Here is an 18,781-nt window from a genome sequence, read left to right on the forward strand (position 1 = left end):
TGTAGGTAAGAAACTCGAGGCTAATTGTTAACATAGAATTCGGCACTTACAGGACTTCCCCACTCAGGCGCTTCCCGAGTAGGGGACGTGCATGTCGCACAACCCTGTCTAATTAAGGTACGAATCCGAATACGCAGGCGTTAGCTTGCTCAGCTAAACGAATAAGGTTGAGACGATCGCTCACCGCACCAGGGGAAATTGAAGAATGCCCAGAAATTCGGGGTAGCCAAATTTTGTCAACAGAGGCTCCATCAAGCTCCCTTTACCCCCCTGGACACACCGTCTTCCGGGGTATTTTCACTTGGAATTGAGCCCCGGGCCAAGACGCCACGTCCCTGCCGATTCGAACAAGTGACGCTGGAATTTCCCTTTCTTCCCTTCACACACTCTCTCGCTTTGCTTCTTTTTTTCTTTTGCTTTCCGGCAATCCATACCGCTACCGGGAGCGCTTATTTCCCCTCGCGCTTTTCCCCTTATGTCTTGAGGACCCAAGGGACCGGCCTCGCTCCTTTCCTCCCTGCACTTGCAGGTGTCTGTGTCCGGCATCCCAATTCCCAACTCGCCCGTACTACAAAAGACGACGCGCCTGTCGCGACTGCCATTGAACTATGGCTACCAGATATTCGTTACGGCAATCCCCGCGGTAAGTCCAGTCGGCCTCGAGCTCGAATTCTAACTCGGATCGCCGATCCCCCTTACCTTCCCCCTCCTCCTTCAAGTTTCCTTTAAGTTTCTTCTTTCCAAGGAGCCTGGCTACGGCCGCTGCCCGTTCCACTTCCTGCTGGGCTCCGAGTGTTCTTTCACCTTGTCCATACACAAGGCACTTCGTACTCTGTCCAGGGTATTCATACACCAAATTCGTTGGTTGCGCCTCGTCTCCAGCCATTGGTTGGAATGTGACCAGGCCCCGTCGTTAATCACTGCTTCCTTTTCCCACCGCTCTCGCTGGACCGGGGCTCTCTACAAATTACCTAGGGTGAAGAGTAGCTGAGCAAAACACACTCTGCCACCGTACAATAAACACCTACGTACACGTCCGCCGCCGTCAGCAGCGTCTTATCTCAACGGACCAGTTGTCCTTCCCTATTACTCCTGCCCAAGCTTGTGTATCGGCCAAACAAGTCTCTGGCATATTTATACTAACCCTCCCCGCAGGAAAAAGGAGCTCTTCGATGGCATGGTGGAGACCCCGAGCCGCAGGAAAAGTTCACGCCGCATATCCCAGTTCCCCCTTGATTCGGACGGAGAATCCAGCTCGGCTGCCGAGACGACAACATACACAATGGGAAACACAAAGTCGTTGCGCACGCGGCGCACCGCCAAGTTTGTCGAGCATATCGACGAACTGACACCCCCCGAGACCCCCGTGGATTCAGACGCGAAGTCACTGCCCGACTTTTCTGTCGGCACAAAGGCCGCCAGCCTCACAGTCGACGAGAAGGTTGTCGACGCTAAGAAAGCTGCCGTTGACCACAAGATTGACTCGTCGGGAGAGTATGAGTTCGGCGGCCCGTGGTTCATCTCTGTCATCATGCTCGGCTTCCCCATCATCATGTGGTACATGTGGATTGGCGCTACTCAATATGGCGGCGCCCTCCCCCTTCCCCAGGCCGGCCAGAGCTTGCCTGAGTTCGCCAACCATCTCGCAAATATCGTCTACACGAAAGCCTTTCCGCACACCAAAGCTTGGTTGATGTACTGGATCTTTTTCGTCTTCGAGGGCGCCATGTACTGCCTTATGCCTGGCGTCTCAGGATACGGCAAGCCGCTCCACCACCTCGGCGGCAAGCAGTTGCCTTACCACTGCTCAGCCTACACGTCCTTCTACACGACCATCGCCATAGCGGCAGCCCTGCACATCAGCGGCGTCTTCCCGCTCTACACCATTATTGACGAATTCGGCCCTCTGCTCTCGGTTGCCATCCTCTCTGGCTGGATTGTCAGTATCATAGCCTACGCATCGGCGTTCGCGCGCGGCGCTACCCATCGCATGTCGGGCAACCACATTTACGACTTCTTCATGGGCGCTGAGCTAAATCCACGCATGTTTGGCGTCCTCGACTTCAAGATGTTCTTCGAGGTGCGCCTGCCCTGGTACATCCTGTTCATGCTTTCGACGGCCACTGCCGCCCGCCAGTACGAACGTTACGGCTATGTCTCGGGCGAGGTGTGCTTCCTGTTGATGGCGCACTACCTGTACGCAAACGCGTGCTCCAAGGGCGAAGAGCTTATCATCACGACCTGGGACATGTACTACGAGAAGTGGGGCTTCATGCTCATCTTCTGGAACTTGGCTGGAGTGCCCTTGTCTTACTGCCACTGCATCCTGTATCTTGCCAACCACGAGCCCGAGGAGTATCGCTGGGGCCGCCTGCCCCTCGCCGCTCTCTTCGCCAGTTATATCTTTGTCTACTGGGTATGGGATAGCTGCAACAGCCAGAAGAACCGCTTCCGCGCCATGGAGCGCGGCACTATGATCAAGCGCAACACATTTCCCCAGGTGCCCTGGCAGACAATCCACAACCCCAAGACTATCGACACCGCCACGGGTGACAAGATCCTGGTCGATGGCTGGTACGGTCTTGCCCGCAAGGTCCACTACACCTGCGATGCGTTTTTTGCCATCACTTGGGGTCTGGTTACAGGCTTCAACAGCCCCTTTCCCTGGTTCTACCCCGTATTTTTTGTCACCATGATTCTTCATCGCGCGTGGCGCGACACTCACCGCTGCCGTCAAAAGTACGGCGACGCGTGGCGCCAGTACGAGAAGGAGGTTCCGTACCTCTTCATTCCCGTAAGTTTCATGTTATTTAATCCATCAGACCGACCGTATCAGATAGGGCGTGACTAACCCATGTCTCATCTAGTATGTCATTTAAACCATCAGGTGGGGTGATAATCCGAAACGCGAAGCATGTCTGGAATGAGCGAGCAAAACTGGATAGTAACAACGGCTTGAGAGGGGATGAAAAGGCAGCCTGTGTGACGGCTCCGCATGCAGAACTTTTGCACTAGTTTCTTTTTTCCTTTTTCGTCGACGATAACTGCTACTAATCATGCTAATATTTTTGCATCTTTTTCTATCTGTATCTATATTTAAACCCTTATATATATGAATGCTTTATCTAATCCTTTTCTAATTTAAATCGTTGTGAGTGAGTTGCGTGGGTATAGGATGCCCTGAAAAAGAAACGCCATCGCGAGAATGTTTATGCATAGTGCAGAATCTGGATATACTACTCAGATTCGTCGTGTACGCATATATATTCGTATGTCCTTTGCTTTGCTAGGATCGTCTGTCTTGTCAAATATCACGGGGGACGATCGACTTTGAACGCCATGGAAGTGACCACTTCCTAGGCATCGTACGTTCTGGGCTGCGCCTTTGAAGAAGAACAGAGAAATAATTCGAGTGAGTGTACTGTATCTACTACCTACATTAGCCAAGGATATTGTTGAACCAACTTCTTCTCGCAGATATCCCGCAGTGTGTTATGATTGTATCTGTCAAACGCTGACCTCTAGTTCTTGGATCCTTGTCGCAGCCAAGGTCAAGGGGAGCTCAGGTTCATAGCAAGAGAGACATGATAGGTCGATGGGTGAATGGGTTGGTGGACGGCATGACTTACCCAAATCCAGGCACCGCGGGCTACATACCCGCATCTATTTTTTCGAAAGAGGTCATCTGTGTGCTAGAACATGTATCTCGGTCACGACACCAACCCAAGAATGTTGTTGGCTTGCTCAGACTCGAATGCTCCGAGCAAAATCGGCTTTGATAGGACGGCATGTTTCACGACCCGCACAGCATGCACGACATAAAAGTTCGATTGCCAACCTAGACTACAATCTTTAATCCATCATCCGTCTATGATGAGAGAAGCCAGCCCCGCAAGTAATGAGCAACCATAATATGACAATAGTACATGTGACGTTTCTACGAAGCCATTAACCGCCTAATCCACGACATGCGCCGCTTGCTTGACAACCTCCCGCCAGTAAGTGATAACGTTGCCCGCACCCGCCATGCCAACTCAAATACTTCGCCGTTGTGTAGCGATAAGACTATATGAAAGGGGCATGGGGGGAGCCGGCAACCCGAGTTTTGGATCCACGTTCTGAGTATGGATTGTGTTGGAAGTTACAGCTTGTCCACCCATACCCTTCGGTGACAAAGAGACAGACAACTCGACTTAAGCGCAAGAGGTGCCTAGGACGGCCTTGGAGTTCATAAGTAGTGCAACAATCAGGCCGTACAGACCTATAGGCAGGTTAGCAGTTATCCAACCGGCCAAAGCTTAAAACACGCATGGCAATGGGGACTGGGATCAAAATATGTCTTACCCAAGACTTCGGCGAAAATGAGAATCAGGATCATGCCGACGAACAGTCTTGGCTGTTGAGCCGTACCGCGCACACCAGCGTCACCGACAATACCGATCGCGAAACCAGCAGCGAGACCAGCGAGACCGACAGAAAGGCCAGCGCCGAGCTGAATGAAACCTGTGTAGAGAGCATAGCCCTGCTGCTTGAGGCCGTCGGATATCAGGACCGAGACGACGAGACCGTAGATACCAATGATACCAGCCATAATGACGGGAACAATGTCTACAGCAAACGATTCTTGTCAGCACATCGCATCGGCTCGGACACGGGTGTAGACCACCCCGACGGGCATTGGAGGGAGAGAGTAAGTCGCAACGCACTCTTCACGATGAGATCCGGCCGAAGGACACCCATGGCGGCAATACCAACACCTGACTTGGCAGTGCCATACGAGGCACCGAGGCAGGTGAAGACGATGGCTGCTGTGCAGCCCATGGCACCAAAGAAAGGCTATTGAAAAGGTAACGTTAGCATTGATAGAGATGGCGGGGGCTATCTCGATAGTCGAAGCCGAATCGATGGCGGTTTGGGAGCGGGATTATTTGTCGTCGACGTTGACAGAAGGCAGGATGGATCGACCACGCCGCAGATGGTAAACTAACCGCATAGGCAGGGCTAGAAGAACAAAAATCATCAGCATTGCACGCCCTCATTCAACCACACGCCAGTTGCGAAGCCAATGCATCGAGCCAATGTCCAAATGGCACTGGGGAATCGACGCTTGTCGAGTTCGGAGAAGCTCGGCGCGTCCACCCAACAACGGCGCCCGCATTTCCCGCTATGGAGTTGGGAGATGTTTTGTTGGAGCTTACCAAAGATCCGTCGACATTTTGGCGGTTGGGAATTCGTGAGCTGTATTGAAGTCTGACGAAGGCGAGCAAGAGGCTGTGGCGAGGGAGCGATGGGGATGAGTTTGCGCGATAGTGTGGGGGTGAAGAGAGAGCTCAACAGCTGCAATCAGAAATGGTGCGGGTTGGTGACGGTTCGAGGTTGCTTGCTGCATCCAGGTTCCAGGTTGGCCGACTCGGCGCTCTGGGGGCAACCAGCTTTTGCTGGCGGCCTTGTGGCCTGGCCCGTAATTACCTAGTTTTCCTTAGGTAATCCGGGCGCCGGCTGAACCTAAGCCCATACCGCGGCACGTGACTCGCAGAAAGCGCCGACTTCCGTCAGTCTAGGGGCTAGTTCCTTGATCGTTCTTGCCTCTGCTGTTATTTCCATCTTGAAAAGGGATAATAATGAAACCTCAGAAGCACATAGACTGTGATTATCGTGAAGTTATGCCGCGTAGATATTTTTTTTGGAACATAAAATTACAATATCTAAGGTTGCGCACAAAGAAAACGCGCTCAAAGTTCACACTCCGGAAAGCTCTAACACGGCATTTGGAAGCTACGACAAAGGTAGACCTTAAAGCTAGGTCTCTCAAGTGAGATGAACCGACTAAACCTCTTCATATGTTGAAGTAAACTAGTAGGCGCCGTGGAATTGTCATATTGATAGGATAAGATTCACAAAGAGGATGGAACAGGACCGCAATTTGGGGTTTAAGAATTGCGAAAGGAATCTCTGGAAGTCTAAAGCAAGAACCCAAACCCAAATTACTAAGGAATCTAATGAAAGAGTGGTAACGTGCCGAAGGCACGGGCAAGGACGCCTAATAGCTCAATACCTAAAAATGGTCAGCCCAGATCTTAGGCCTTACGCCTCATCGTACAAGTATCGTAGGCTGTCAGGCGCGCCGTATAAATAACGCCCAAGGAACTAAGATCTATGTTTGTATTGATGGAAATCCGATTCAGTTGCTTCGAGGTCCGGCTGGGTTGAATCCCAAAAGGTCACCACTTTTAAACTTTTCAGGCGTAGACCCTGCATGGCTGTATTTGAGAGGTGATAAAAGCACAAAGCTAAGCCACTTTCTGCCGCCTTTCACCGCCAGAAACTCTCGGCCGCCGTTCTGCATCCGCTTCTTTTTTTTTCTGCGATAGATTGAGAAATTCGGTCTCTACCAACCTTGCTCAGCTTCCTTCACCACCGCGCTTCTCCAATCTCACGCTACTGACACTCCATCCAGGGCGAGCAAACGCCGTGAACCCTGGAGATAACCCCGCGATTTCTACCAAACGATCTTACCGAAACATATTTTCGCCATGTCGAACGCCCAGAACGAATCGGCCGCATGGCCCAAGGCTGAGGATGCCGGCCTTGTGCAGGAGCTCCTTGACTGTGTGCAGCAGGCCAGCCATTACAGGTATGGCGCTACTCACCTCCGGAGTATGACCTGTCTTGCCAGAAATGCTAACTCTAGTCGCTTCTAGACAGCTGAAGAAGGGAGCCAACGAGGCCACCAAGTCGTATGTTTGGACCCCAGACGAACCCGATTGTCCTCAACCAAACCTGGGACCCGTCCCCGCCGAAGCCCTCTTTCGCTCTCTTACTGACATCCGTGTAGCATCTCCCGTGGCACCAGCGAGCTTGTCATCATGGCCGCCGATACCCAGCCGCTGAGCATCGTCCTTCATCTGCCCCTTCTCTGCGAAGATAAGAACGTCGCCTACTGCTTCGTTCCCTCCAAAGTCGCGCTCGGAAGAGCTTGCGGCGTGTCGCGGGCGGTCATTGCCGTCTCGCTGACCTCCAACGAGGCATCCGACCTGAACGCCAAGATTCGTGCCCTGCGCGACAAGGTTGAGAGACTCGCCATGTAAGGAGGGTTGTTTTTACCGGTTTATTTTTTTATTTTGGTGGCAACGAGGTTGGATAGTCCTCCTTGAGAGCGTGGGCGATGATGGCGCGCAGGGAGGAATCCCTCTTTAGATTTCGGCAGCAAGATCTATGGGGAAATGGGGAAATAAAATAAATTAAGATAGCTGTCTACCACAGCGTCGCACATGGCATGGGAATGCGTTTCAGTATAACCCCAAATTATATCAACACTACGGAGTACCTAGCAAATCGAAGGGCTGAGAAGCTGAATTTGCCAACATGGAACAGAGCATCTGCCATTGTTCAGGGTTGGGGTTAGGCTTGCCGGCAGTTGACCATTTGCACTTCCATTTGCGGCGGCGGCTGGACTGGGGCAAAGCTCGGGTTTTCTGTTCCAGCCTGGTGGTGTGGTACAGTGGGGGTGATGCGCAGGTGGCTGCTGCAGAATGACGCCCGTCGAATCAACCGAGAGCGCATGCCCCTCCATTGGAGCCGTCCTACATCACCGTTTCCCAAGTGTGAACCAACACCCCAGCTCGTGTTGGGCGCCGGTGACCTGCGCGTATTCTCAACTTCTTCCCTCACGGCCTGTAATTGGATATAGTTTTTTGATGCTTGTTACTTGAGACGGAAGAAGCATATTCGCCTTGTATTCGCTCGGCCAGGGTTAGAACTTTCTATCTCCATAGCTTTTTTCCTTTCTTTCGTCCTCCCCCTCCATTTGCATGGAGAAGTAAGCCGAAATGCCGGGTCTGGCGCGCAAAGTCGTCATTTGTGCTGCTGTTGATGGACTAATATTACAACCACTCGGCTCCAAGAAAGAACAGCGCTCGTTGCCTCTCGTGCAGATCAAGTACGGCGACGCCTCCATCTCTGCCATCCCGACGGACGCGGCACCCGACAGCTCCAAGCCCAACTCTTCGTTTGAGGCCTTTGGCATCGTTGGTTGTCCACCCCGGTCCCCAACGCTCACTCAAGTCCGAGTCTCACCCTCGCCAATACTAACTCGTTCGTCTTCCTCTTGGCAGGCCTCGTCTCCGTCTTCCATTACAACTACCTAATATCGATAACCCGTCGCCAGCAGGTCGCGCAGATCCGCGGACTGCCCATCTATGTCGTCACCGAGGTTGCCTTGACGCCGTGCTCGTCCCAACAAGATGCAAGCGACGCCATCGCGAAGACGTCAGTTGCGCTGAGCACCCGGGCTGCCGACCAGGCGACCGACGACAGCTCGAGCGACGATGAGGCGCCGCCCGAGTCGGGCGGGAATGACGAGGTGGGCGACGATGTTCCCGACCCGGCCGCTGCATCGCAGTGGTCGACCAAGGTGAGCCCAAACACCACGGCCCGGAGCAGTATTGCAGAGGATGTCATCAGCCGCCGCGGCAGCTACGGCCGCTTCGCGCAGCGGTGGTTCAGTCGGTCGGGCTGGGCCATGGACCAGAAACGGATCATGGGGCTGAGCCCAGAACAGGCAGTCGTCGTGGAACCAGGTCCCGAAGGCAACAAGAACAAGGGCGCTGCCAAGAGCGTCCCCAAATCCTTCCCGCTCCCGAGCGAGGCCGTCGGCAGCCAGGCCGGCATTGGCCTGCTGCCCAAGCTGCTGCGCGCCACCCAGATCCTCTTTGGCTCGAGCCGCACATTCTACTACTCTTACGACTACGACATTACCAGAAGCCTGGCCAATGTGAAGGTGCCGGCCACGGCCCTGGTCCCGCTTCACAGCCATGCAGACCCGTTGTACTTCTGGAACCGCAATATCATGCGACCCTTCATTGACGCCGGCATGGATGCTCTAGCGCTACCTCTGATGCAGGGATTTGTAGGTCAGCGATCATTTGTGGTCGACAGCCAGCCGCCACAGGTCGACAGTGATGCGAAAGACTCAGTTGAGATGAGCAATTTCGGATCCAGTAAGGATGGGTCTGACCGGTCGTCATCGCCGTCACCGGCCAAAAACACGGTCGACCTACGGCCGTCGGAGAAGAAATTCGACATAACTGTCATCTCGCGGCGTTCAACGAAGCGGGCCGGATTACGATACCTCCGCCGCGGAATAGACGAGCAGGGCAACGTTGCAAACTCGGTCGAGTCGGAGCAGATTCTATCGGCCGCCGACGCGACATGGGATCCTGCCGCAAAAGTCTACTCGTTTGTCCAAGTCAGGGGGAGCTTCCCGCTCTTCTTTACCCAGTCACCATACTCGCTAAAGCCCGCAGCAGTATTACAGCACTCCCCCGATGCAAACTTTGCAGCGCTGACGAAGCACTTTGAAGGGCTCCAGAAGCGGTATGGCGCTTTACAAATAGTCAATCTTGTAGAGAAGCATGGCGTCGAGGCCGTGATTGGGGAGCAGTACGAAAGGAACATTCAACGGCTGAATGAAGAATCAGGCTCAGACGCTGAAAAGGTAGCGTTTGAGTGGTTTGACTTCCACGCTGTCTGCCGGGGCATGAAGTTCGAGAAGGTTTCCCTCCTGCTACAAATTCTGGGCAGCAAGCTAGAGAGTTTCGGAAGCACGGTGTCTGTCGACGACCAAGTCACGTCCAAGCAGGCCGGGGTCTTGAGGACGAACTGCATGGACTGTCTTGACCGGACCAACGTCTGCCAGAGCTCGTTTGCGAAATACATGCTCGATGTGCAGCTCAAGGAACAGGGCTTTGACATGAGCTTACAGCGCGACCAGGAGAACGTCTGGTTCAACACGCTGTGGGCAGATAATGGCGATTCCATCTCCAAGCAGTATGCCTCCACCGGGGCCATGAAAGGCGACTACACGCGGACACGGAAGAGAAACTACCGGGGAGCCCTAACAGATGCGGGCCTATCGCTGACGAGACTCTTCAACGGGTAAGTTAACCTGGCTGCCGGGTAAAGAATTCGATTATACTGACACTGGTCAGCATGTTTAATGACTTCTTTGTGCAAACAACAATCGACTTTTTACTGGGTAACGTCACGTCATTCGTCTTTGAAGAGTTCGAGGCGAACATGATGACCAAGGATCCAGCCATGTCGATGCAGAAAATGCGCGAGCAAGCCATAGAGTTATGCCAGAAGCGTGTCGTCGCGGACGAGTCGGAGGAGCTCGTTGGAGGCTGGACGCTGCTCACGCCACAAGTACCCGACACCGTACGGGCGGCCTCGCTGGAGGAAGCGGTTCTCTTGCTTACCGATGTGGCGCTGTACCTGTGCAGATTTGACTGGAACCTGGACAAGGTCTCATCGTTTGAGCGAGTCAGCCTAGCACACATCCAAAAGATCAAGTTCGGCACCTACATAACGTCGACCATCTCGCCCGCTCATGTGGACGAGATGCGCAACGTCGGGCTTGTCATTGAGTACAAGCCGGGGAGCACCGATATCACTAGGGTGAACACGCGGTCTTTGTCTTCCAATCCTGGCAAGGCGCCCGGCTCCGACGTGAACGCGGAAGTAGCAAACAGGCCGAACACATCATCGGGCCCGGCCGGCGCCATTGCGGGTTTCCTGTCTCGCCGGCCCCAGGCCACGCCTCCCCGCAAGATCGCCCTCAAGGCCTTATATAGCCAGACCTCGGTGGCCGACCCCACCGCGACCAAGCTGCCGAACGAGCCCGGCGCCATCACTCGTCTTACGGAGATTCAGCAGGTGGTCGTCATTGCCGCCGAGATTGAGAGGCTGGCACTCCTGAGCCAGCCCAGGCTCGCGGGCAAGAAGCCGGAAGACGCTGGTCTCATCGAGAAGGGCGACATCATATCCCTGGCCGAGGCAAAGCGGAACACGGGATTGCTTGAGCAGCTGGGCCACTCGATCAAGAAGCTGGTGTGGGCATGAGAGTGTTTGTTTTTTTATGGCGCAGAAAATCCGTTTGGTTTAGTTTTGGATTAGGAATAGAAGCAAGATCATTGGGTAGGGCCAAATGGAGGGGGCAGCGGACTGGGTACAATAAGGGGAAGGGTTGTGGTCTATATATGGATGAATAAAAATATTAAAAGATAATTACCTGGAGCAGATGTATCGAGCGCACAGCCATAACATACACTCATGCACACAAATTAACTCACGAACGCACGTACGTAGGTCTGCTCACTTGGTCTTGTCCTTTTCTTTTCTTTTGGTTTTGGTTTTGGTTTTGATTTTTTAGTTCTCTAGTCTTTTAGCAAAGCAGCAGCAGCAGCTGTAGAGCTGGCATCCTCGGCCCGGTACAGATGCATCTGGTACCGCATGTTCTCGAGCGGGATCGGGTAGTCCAGACCACCTCCTCCGCCGCCGCCGCCGCCACCCGATGAAGATGACGACGTGCCGAGGCGGAACCACACCGAGTCGTGCGCCTCGAGCTTGCGCCACGCCCGCCCACCCACGGGCTCCTTCTGCGTCCCCAGCAGGATTCGATCCAGGAGCCACTGCATCGGATACTGGCGTTTCGCGGGAGGGGCTGCTGGTGCTGCTGCTGTGGATGGGCTAGAGTTGGTGTTGCTGCTACTACCCCCAATCGCCGTCTCGGAATAGCTCCCCGAGCTGTCCACCACCAGCAGCAGCGAGCCCACGGGTACAGTGCTCGTCAGATCCAGCAGGAACGCCGTCGTCTTGCCGACGCCGCTAGACGTGAAGAGCTCGTTGAGCGTGAAGAGGAGGGTTACGAGCACAGGAGGGGGGGAGGAGGAGGAGGAAGAGGGCGGTAGCGGCATCAGCGCCGCGAGGCCGTCGTGGCCGAGCGCGAGCACGTCGTTCTGGGAGAAGCGCGACGAGAGGTACGCCGGCGGGACCATCGGCGGTTCTTTGGGAGTGGAGGGCTCTGGTGTGGTGATGCCCGTCTGCAGCGTCGACACTACGTCCCCCCATGCCGCGGCGTCAACTAGCGTGATTTCCCCCGCGAGCCCGGCGCTGTAGTCCTCGTCCTCGTCCTCGTTGACGTCCTCGTTGTCGTCGGATGAAAAAGACGATACCTGGTTGAGAAAAGATCCAAACGCTACCATCTCGGCCGCGCCGCCGCCGATGCCGAGAACCCTCAGCTGCCGCTTTCCTACGGGCTGTCTGATGGGGACGGCCGAGGCGGAGTCTGGTTGCTGCTGCTCGCCGTCGGGCAACTCGTCAGTCTTCACATCCTGCTGCTGCTGCTTCCTCCTTGCAGCAGCAGAGGAAGACAACGGGGTGTGCAGCAGCGGGTCGAGGTGGCCCTGGTCGTAGATACCGCGCAGCACGGCGGCATAGCACAGGGCGCGGGTAGGGCTCCAGCGCGCGGCGTAGACGGCAAGCAGGCGGTTACCGGCCTGCCTGTCGTGGCTGCCGATGCCAAAGGCGGCGGCAAAGTCGCGGGCGAACAGGGCCTGCTTCACGGTCTGCACGCTGGCCGCGAAGGCGGGCGACGACAGCACGTCGCCAAAGGCGGACCGGAAGACGTCGAGGACGTGCTGCTGCTGCCGCCGCTGCAGGGCGGCGGCGTCGGCCTGCGGCGTGCTCTTCAGGTTCCTGTTTCTGATGATCTTGTTCTTGTTCTTGGTCTTGAGCTTGTTGTCGATGCGTTTCATCGACGGCGCCCCCTTAGTGTTGGACACCATCTTGGCGGTACCGGTATTATTGCAAATGCCAATTTCTTACTCCCGTGCGGCCCGTGACGTGTGGGGGTGGTTGGTTGGCGTGGTTGAGAGGACCCTGATGAGCCTCATCCGGTAATTCGTGACTTTAGGCTGAATTCTATCTAAACTATACCGACCTGAAGGTTTGGGGAAAAATATGGTTTGCCGATTTTGATCCATACAGCTAGTATAACCCTAACCCTGTGCGATTGAAGCTCCTGACTTTGCATCACCCCACGTATCCCGGTTACGCTCAAAGTGCTTGTGAGAACTCTGTACGAAGGACTTGGATAGGATATTACCAGAATCCTTTGCTACCGAGGTAAATACGGTCGGAAAGGCGAGGAATATTCGACTGCTGCATCATCCTTCTTATCTTGCCGTGGTGTTGTAAGTTACATTTCGTCTGCCCCTTGCATTCTCACTGTGCTCGACCGCAGCGAGGGTCTGAATAATGTCTCTGCCAAGCTGCAAACCCATCCCGGCTTGCCGAGTCAAGATGGAGGGGGCACACAGAGGGCAATGCGGATTAGCCAATCACGAAAGCCGTTGCAGGCATATGGGCTGTTGCAGCATTTGCCTGCAGCTTTCGACGTCTAAAGGTAGCTTCATGTACTGTCACCGCATTTACGTTGCGGTCGACTGGTACTGTACTGCATTGTATGGAATGCCTAGACTAATAAGATTTCACGGCTAGATGTCACGGGTTTCACATACCAGAAGGATATTGCCGCGCGGAACGGGGCGTGGTGGATGCGGTGTTTTTATGTTGAGGCGAAAAGAGTGGATGCTCCTCTCAGGCTTGGGAGGCTTGACAAGCCATAGTAAGTGAGGTGAATATGGCTTGGAGTGGCACTCTCCTGTACTTACCGATTGTTGTTGCTGCTCGTATATAAAAATTATAGAAAAAGACGCATTCTACGGAGTACATCTCTACTATCGTTGGCAGTCAATTTCGCCGCCGCGGACAAGGGGGTGCTGGGTGAGCCAAAGCCGCCAAACCGGCGAGTTGACCTTGCCGGGCGGTTGCCTGATCGCCCCCCAGATCGGCGACGAGAGCGCACGCAGGGTTGTTTCCGACTTCCGACTCAGCATCGCGCCGCATACCGCGCGTTTCACCCATCTACGCTCCTATTCCTGCTGTGACTGTCTGTTGGTTGGGCGGTGGCGCAGGCACAGACAACTAGGAGAAGGAAACAAATGACTTGGTTGTTGGCGAAAGTCGCCATTCGGTGCCGTAACTTGTTTCCCGGGGACAGGGACCGGGCGAGATACTTGACGCGATGTAAGAAAACGAATATATGTATCAGACGGCTTTGACGAAGAGCGTCTGAGCTCTCCTCGAGTTAATAGGTCAAGAGGCACATACAGCACCCGAGGGAGGTCAGGCAGCTCCACCACCTCTATTCACCCGGGCGAACCAGAAGGCCCATGCCAGCTACCCTGCGGCACTCCTCGCTAACCCCCCACTTGGTGAGCCAAAAAGTGGTTCAGGAATCTTGGGAACGCCCCAACGCCCCTTCCCGGTACATACAATCACATAAAACATATCACACCACCTCGCTCATTCTTTCGACTCTTCCTTCACACACCCGCAATTATCTCCTTCCGACCTGAACGCCGAACATCCCGCTTACTCGTCCATCGCACAGTCTCGCAATCATGGGTTTCTCCGACGTAGACACGCTTGCGATCAATACGATCCGTGTTCTGGCGGTATGTACTGCCTCCCTCCCAACTAGCCCTGCCCGACAAAAAGTTCCCCGCCTCCGCTATCGCCGCGTCTTTTTACCCCTCCATGATGCCGGGGCAGCTCCCTCCAGAGCGAGAGACTCGACACTTGGCCAACAGCACTTCAAACTGCGCAATTGCTTACAAGTTTCTGCCTCTAGGTTGATGCTACCTTCAATGCCAACTCGGGCCATCCCGGTGCGCCCATGTAAGTAATGCAGGCACTGCACGAGCGACGCCCACTGTTGTATTCGCTGGAGCCGGAGCCGTTGCTGACATAACACAGGGGTATGGCACCGGTTGCCCACGTTCTCTTCAACAAGTTCATGAAGTTCAACCCCAAGAACCCCAAATGGCTCAACCGAGATCGCTTCGTCCTCTCGTAAGTGGCCGCCGTCTGGCCATGGCTAGCTTCCCACCTTATTGACAAAGTCCCGCTCCAGCAACGGCCACGGGTGCATGCTCCAGTATGCCCTGCTCCACCTCTACGGATATGCCCTCTCAATCGACGACCTCAAGGCGTTCCGCGTAAGTTCAAATCTTATCCCGACACCCCTAATATTACAGGGCCTAATATGCCATGGCGGAAATAGCACGTCGACAGCATCACACCCGGCCACCCCGAAGCCCACGACACCCCCGGTATCGAGGTTACCACTGGCCCTCTCGGCCAGGGTATCAGCAATGCCGTTGGTCTCGCCATTGCCCAGGCACACACTGCCGCCACCTTCAACAAGCCCGGATTCGATATTATTGACAACTACACATACGCCTTCCTCGGTGACGGCTGCTTGCAGGAGGGTATCTCGTCCGAGGCATGCTCTCTGGCCGGCCATCTCCAGCTGGGTAACCTGATCGCCGTGTGGGACGACAACCATATCACCATTGACGGCAACACCAACGTCTCTTTCACTGAGGACGTGGTCAAGCGGTACGATGCCTATGGCTGGCACGTGGTGACTGTCGGCAACGGCGACAGCGACCTCGACAGCATTACGGCCGCCATCAAGGCGTGCCAGGAGGTCAAGGACAAGCCATCGCTCATCCAGCTCAAGACCACCATTGGGTTTGGGTCCACCAAGCAGGGCACTCATGACGTCCACGGCTCTCCCCTCAAGATCGATGATGTCAAGCAGTTGAAGGCCAAGTTTGGATTCAACCCCGAGCAGAGCTTTGTTGTCCCCCAGGAGGTCTACGACCTGTGCCACAAGGCCTCTGCCGAAGGTGCTGCCAAAGAGGAGGAGTGGAACAAGCTTTTCGCAAAGTACGGAGAGCAGTTCAAGGCTGAGCACGATGATCTCATCCGCCGCCAGAAGGGAGATCTCCCCGAGGGCTGGGAGAAGGTCCTTCCCCTCCACACCCCGGCCGACCCCGCCGTCGCGTCCAGGAAGCTGTCCGAGAACATCATCAACAAGATCTACGAGGTCCTTCCAGAGCTCGTCGGTGGCTCTGCTGATCTGACAGGCTCCAACTTGACCCGGTGGAAGGGTGCCGTTGATTTCCAGCCCCCGTCCACCGGTCTCGGTGATTACAGCGGCAGGTATATCCGGTACGGTGTCCGCGAGCACGGTATGGGTGCCATCATGAACGGCTTGGCCGCGTACGGCACCATCATCCCATTCGGCGGTACCTTCCTCAACTTCGTCTCGTACGCTGCTGGCGCCGTCCGTCTTTCTGCACTCTCGCAGGTCCGCGCCATCTGGGTTGCCACCCACGACTCGATTGGTCTCGGTGAGGACGGCCCTACTCACCAGCCGATCGAGACGCTGGCCCACTTCCGTGCCCTGCCCAACTGCATGGTCTGGCGCCCGGCCGATGGAAACGAGACGAGCGCTGCCTACTACGTCGCCCTGACGTCCAAGCACACGCCTAGCATTATCGCCCTGTCTCGCCAGAACCTCCCGCAGCTGACGGGCTCTGTAATCGAGAAGGGCATCAAGGGCGGTTACGTGCTCCAGGAGCAGGAGGGCGCTGACATCACCCTGGTTTCGACGGGCTCGGAAGTCGGCATCTGCGTTGATGCTGTCAAGGAGCTGGCCGAGAAGCACAACCTCAAGGCTCGTGTCGTCTCTATTCCTTGCTTCGAGGTGTTTGACGCGCAACCTAAGGATTACCGCCTGAGCGTTCTGCCCGACGGAATCCCGTCCCTGTCGGTTGAGGTCATGAGCACAATGGGCTGGGAGAGGTATACCCATGAGCAGTTTGGCCTGAACCGCTTCGGTGCCTCGGGTGCCTACAAGGATGTGTACAAGGCAAGTCGTTGCCTCGAGTCTAACATGTGCGCGCTATTTCCCTGCTAACCTGCCTGCTCTCTTTAGAAGTTCGAGTTCACCCCCGAGGGCATTGCCAAGCGGGCCGTCGCGACTGTGAACTTCTGGAAGGATGTGCCCAACATCCGGTCGCCCATCAACCGCGCTTTCGAGCAGATCATCTAAAGTTGCAAGCTTTTTGGCGACGCAAGACGCGTCTTTCTTGTCTAGAGGGCTCGTTCGGACTCTTGAGCACTTAAAGCAATGGGGTGGCGTAGCCGTCCCAGGCAGTGTGAAAGGCCAGGTCTAGGGCGATGATAACCACCCGAAGGATACATTACCAGGTGTTGACAGATTATTGGTATTATGAATAGCCGTGAATTTTGAGCCAAAAATAGACGATTTGTGCGAGTTCTACTCCTTTCCATGTCGTTGATGATCTGATTTTAAGGCCCTGTGACAGGCTTTGGCATGGCAAACAGGTATCTCAGTCCAGGGAATCGTCGTTTCCGGAGGTCTTTTGCTGCTCCTCAATCCAGGCAAGCTGTAGATGTCGCCCGATGAGTTCAAGTTTCGAGGCTGCTTGTTGGGCCTCGGCGGTATGTTCGGCGTCCGGGGCAACTACGACGGCAACCAACGTTGGTGGTTTCGTTTGGTTGTCGTTGGAGATTTCACTTTCGTCGGCTGCTAGCAAGTCCGACCCCCTTCCTCCGCGCCTAGGCGGGGTGATCCGTTCTAAAACTGGGGTTGGCCCTGATGATGATGGTGCTGACAAGAGCGGTGCTGCTGGCCCCGGCGGAGACGGTATCGTGGATGGTGATGATGACGGTATCGCGCTTTCTATGAATGAGTTCACCACCACTGCCCCGCTCCTGCCGCTCGCGTCAGCCGTCTCGATCACGATCCGCACCGCCGCGCCCAGGCCCAGCCGCGAGGCCGTCCGTTGCGCCGCTAGCGCCGTCGCTGCCAGCTTGCTCAGTGCCCCTGCTCTCTGCCGGGCAAGCACATGGCTGCTGCTGCTGCTGCTGTTGTTGTTGTTTTTGTTGTTGGGGGGTATTTGCGTGTGCCCGGAGGGCGGGGTCTGGCTGGTGATGCTGGCCGTGTCTAGGTCCGGGGTTATGGTGGTGCTGGCGGTGCTGCTGTGGAAGGCGGCGGAGGAGATGATGGGCGTGAGCGCGTCGTCACAGAGGTGCAGTGAGAGCGCGGGGTGGTCGCCTGGGAGTGAGGCCATTTGTTTGGCAGCTGGCGGGTTGTGTAGTTGTGTGGTTGTGTTCTGTTTACAGACTGGCACGGGAGAAGGGTGCACACAGAAAGTCGGGATGCGTGGGTGAGGCTGGCACGAGAGAATGGTATACACAAAAAGTGGGACAATGTGAGTGAGACTGTTTGGATCTAGGGGATATCTGAAAGAGAAACGGTGAATATTAAAATAAAAACTGTGGTATGTGCAAGACAACTGACTTGCTGAGCAGGCAAGTAAGTGGGTGTGTGATTGGGATGGCTCAGTATTGAGTTCAGAGTCGAGAATTTGAAGGCTGGATGCCCGAGATGCGGACTGGGGAACAAGGGATGGACTGATCGAGGTAGAAGTCGGTTGGTTCTGCTGTGTTGTGTCTATGTAGCTAGCAGAGGTGGTGCGCTCCCAGAGACAAAGGAGAGGCGGATCGTCACGGAGGCCGTCGAGAGCCCGGAACGGCCTTTTTGTCCATCCATGTGAGACTCAGCTGTGTGTGCCCGATATGCCACAGTCAGGAGGCAATGGCACTTGCCATCTGCTCACCAATAGCAGCCAGCTACTAGAACTAACTAGCTGCTCGAGCTCAGTAGGTGTGTTGTTGTAGATTGTGGCGGCCATTGAGATACCACCTCACTGGTAATCATGGGGTCGAAGTAGACGTCGATAGCTGGCGAAGCTACACTGCGTTTCCTTTGGCATGTATATTTGACAAAGGAGACGAGTGTCGTCATTGCGCCGTAGTTCGCAGTTGAGCAACCCCTGTAAAAAGCTAGCGACAGGGGTAGAGCCGAAGCACTGGCGATAGGGGCTCAAATTCTAAAGTTAAGAACGCACTGTTTTGCGGCCAGAAAGAGCCTTGGAGCGAGGAATATGAAAGGTGGTATTACAGGCCTTGTCAACCTTTAAGACATCCTTTGATT

At 55.0% G+C, this 18,781-nt stretch overlaps 7 protein-coding genes across 7 annotated transcripts; 4 read left to right on the plus strand and 3 right to left on the minus strand.

The window, feature by feature from the left end:
• Nucleotides 1-280: 280 nt before the first annotated feature.
• On the plus strand, nucleotides 281-3,137 carry B0T26DRAFT_169779 (Delta(24(24(1)))-sterol reductase like protein). The gene is made up of 3 exons (XM_060433551.1): nucleotides 281-643; nucleotides 1,156-2,794; nucleotides 2,868-3,137. Exons 1-3 carry the CDS (start codon nucleotides 609-611, stop codon nucleotides 2,877-2,879), a joined length of 1,686 nt encoding a protein of 561 aa, XP_060301250.1. The 5' UTR covers nucleotides 281-608; the 3' UTR covers nucleotides 2,880-3,137.
• Nucleotides 3,138-3,812: 675 nt separating this feature from the next.
• Nucleotides 3,813-5,394, minus strand: B0T26DRAFT_697810 (V-ATPase proteolipid subunit C-like domain-containing protein). The gene is made up of 5 exons (XM_060441411.1): nucleotides 5,199-5,394; nucleotides 4,989-5,001; nucleotides 4,707-4,836; nucleotides 4,345-4,608; nucleotides 3,813-4,261 (listed from the first exon to the last, which is right to left on the minus strand). The coding sequence occupies exons 1-5, from the start codon at nucleotides 5,387-5,389 to the stop codon at nucleotides 4,194-4,196; spliced, it is 666 nt and encodes a 221-aa protein (XP_060301251.1). The 5' UTR covers nucleotides 5,390-5,394; the 3' UTR covers nucleotides 3,813-4,193.
• A 941-nt stretch (nucleotides 5,395-6,335) lies between these two features.
• Nucleotides 6,336-7,227, plus strand: B0T26DRAFT_169844 (putative 13 kd U4/U6.U5 snRNP associate protein). The gene is made up of 3 exons (XM_060433552.1): nucleotides 6,336-6,634; nucleotides 6,702-6,737; nucleotides 6,836-7,227. Exons 1-3 carry the CDS (start codon nucleotides 6,534-6,536, stop codon nucleotides 7,086-7,088), a joined length of 390 nt encoding a protein of 129 aa, XP_060301252.1. The 5' UTR covers nucleotides 6,336-6,533; the 3' UTR covers nucleotides 7,089-7,227.
• A 602-nt stretch (nucleotides 7,228-7,829) lies between these two features.
• Nucleotides 7,830-10,902, plus strand: B0T26DRAFT_748627 (inositol 5'-phosphatase; the record flags this gene model as incomplete). Its single annotated transcript, XM_060444987.1, has 3 exons — nucleotides 7,830-8,031; nucleotides 8,115-9,936; nucleotides 9,990-10,902. The coding sequence occupies 3 exons, from the start codon at nucleotides 7,830-7,832 to the stop codon at nucleotides 10,900-10,902; spliced, it is 2,937 nt and encodes a 978-aa protein (XP_060301253.1).
• A 350-nt stretch (nucleotides 10,903-11,252) lies between these two features.
• B0T26DRAFT_619434 (uncharacterized protein) lies at nucleotides 11,253-12,494 on the minus strand (the record flags this gene model as incomplete). The annotated part of the gene is made up of 3 exons (XM_060436044.1): nucleotides 11,253-11,503; nucleotides 11,555-11,960; nucleotides 12,015-12,494. Coding segments are annotated over 3 exons (1,137 nt in total), but the record flags the coding sequence as incomplete, so codon positions are not given.
• A 1,436-nt stretch (nucleotides 12,495-13,930) lies between these two features.
• Nucleotides 13,931-16,997, plus strand: B0T26DRAFT_169878 (Transketolase, thiamine diphosphate binding domain-containing protein). Its single transcript, XM_060433553.1, has 7 exons — nucleotides 13,931-14,117; nucleotides 14,297-14,360; nucleotides 14,537-14,583; nucleotides 14,662-14,757; nucleotides 14,819-14,903; nucleotides 14,969-16,627; nucleotides 16,694-16,997. The coding sequence occupies exons 2-7, from the start codon at nucleotides 14,307-14,309 to the stop codon at nucleotides 16,808-16,810; spliced, it is 2,058 nt and encodes a 685-aa protein (XP_060301255.1). The 5' UTR covers nucleotides 13,931-14,117; nucleotides 14,297-14,306; the 3' UTR covers nucleotides 16,811-16,997.
• On the minus strand, nucleotides 16,878-18,252 carry B0T26DRAFT_170201 (uncharacterized protein). The gene is made up of 2 exons (XM_060433554.1): nucleotides 18,086-18,252; nucleotides 16,878-18,027 (listed from the first exon to the last, which is right to left on the minus strand). The coding sequence occupies exon 2, from the start codon at nucleotides 17,853-17,855 to the stop codon at nucleotides 17,112-17,114; it is 744 nt and encodes a 247-aa protein (XP_060301256.1). The 5' UTR covers nucleotides 17,856-18,027; nucleotides 18,086-18,252; the 3' UTR covers nucleotides 16,878-17,111.
• Nucleotides 18,253-18,781: the final 529 nt, after the last annotated feature.

This window comes from Lasiosphaeria miniovina, assembly GCF_030549165.1.
Source record: "Lasiosphaeria miniovina strain SMH2392-1A chromosome Unknown B0T26scaffold_2, whole genome shotgun sequence".
NCBI lineage: Eukaryota > Fungi > Ascomycota > Sordariomycetes > Sordariales > Lasiosphaeriaceae > Lasiosphaeria > Lasiosphaeria miniovina.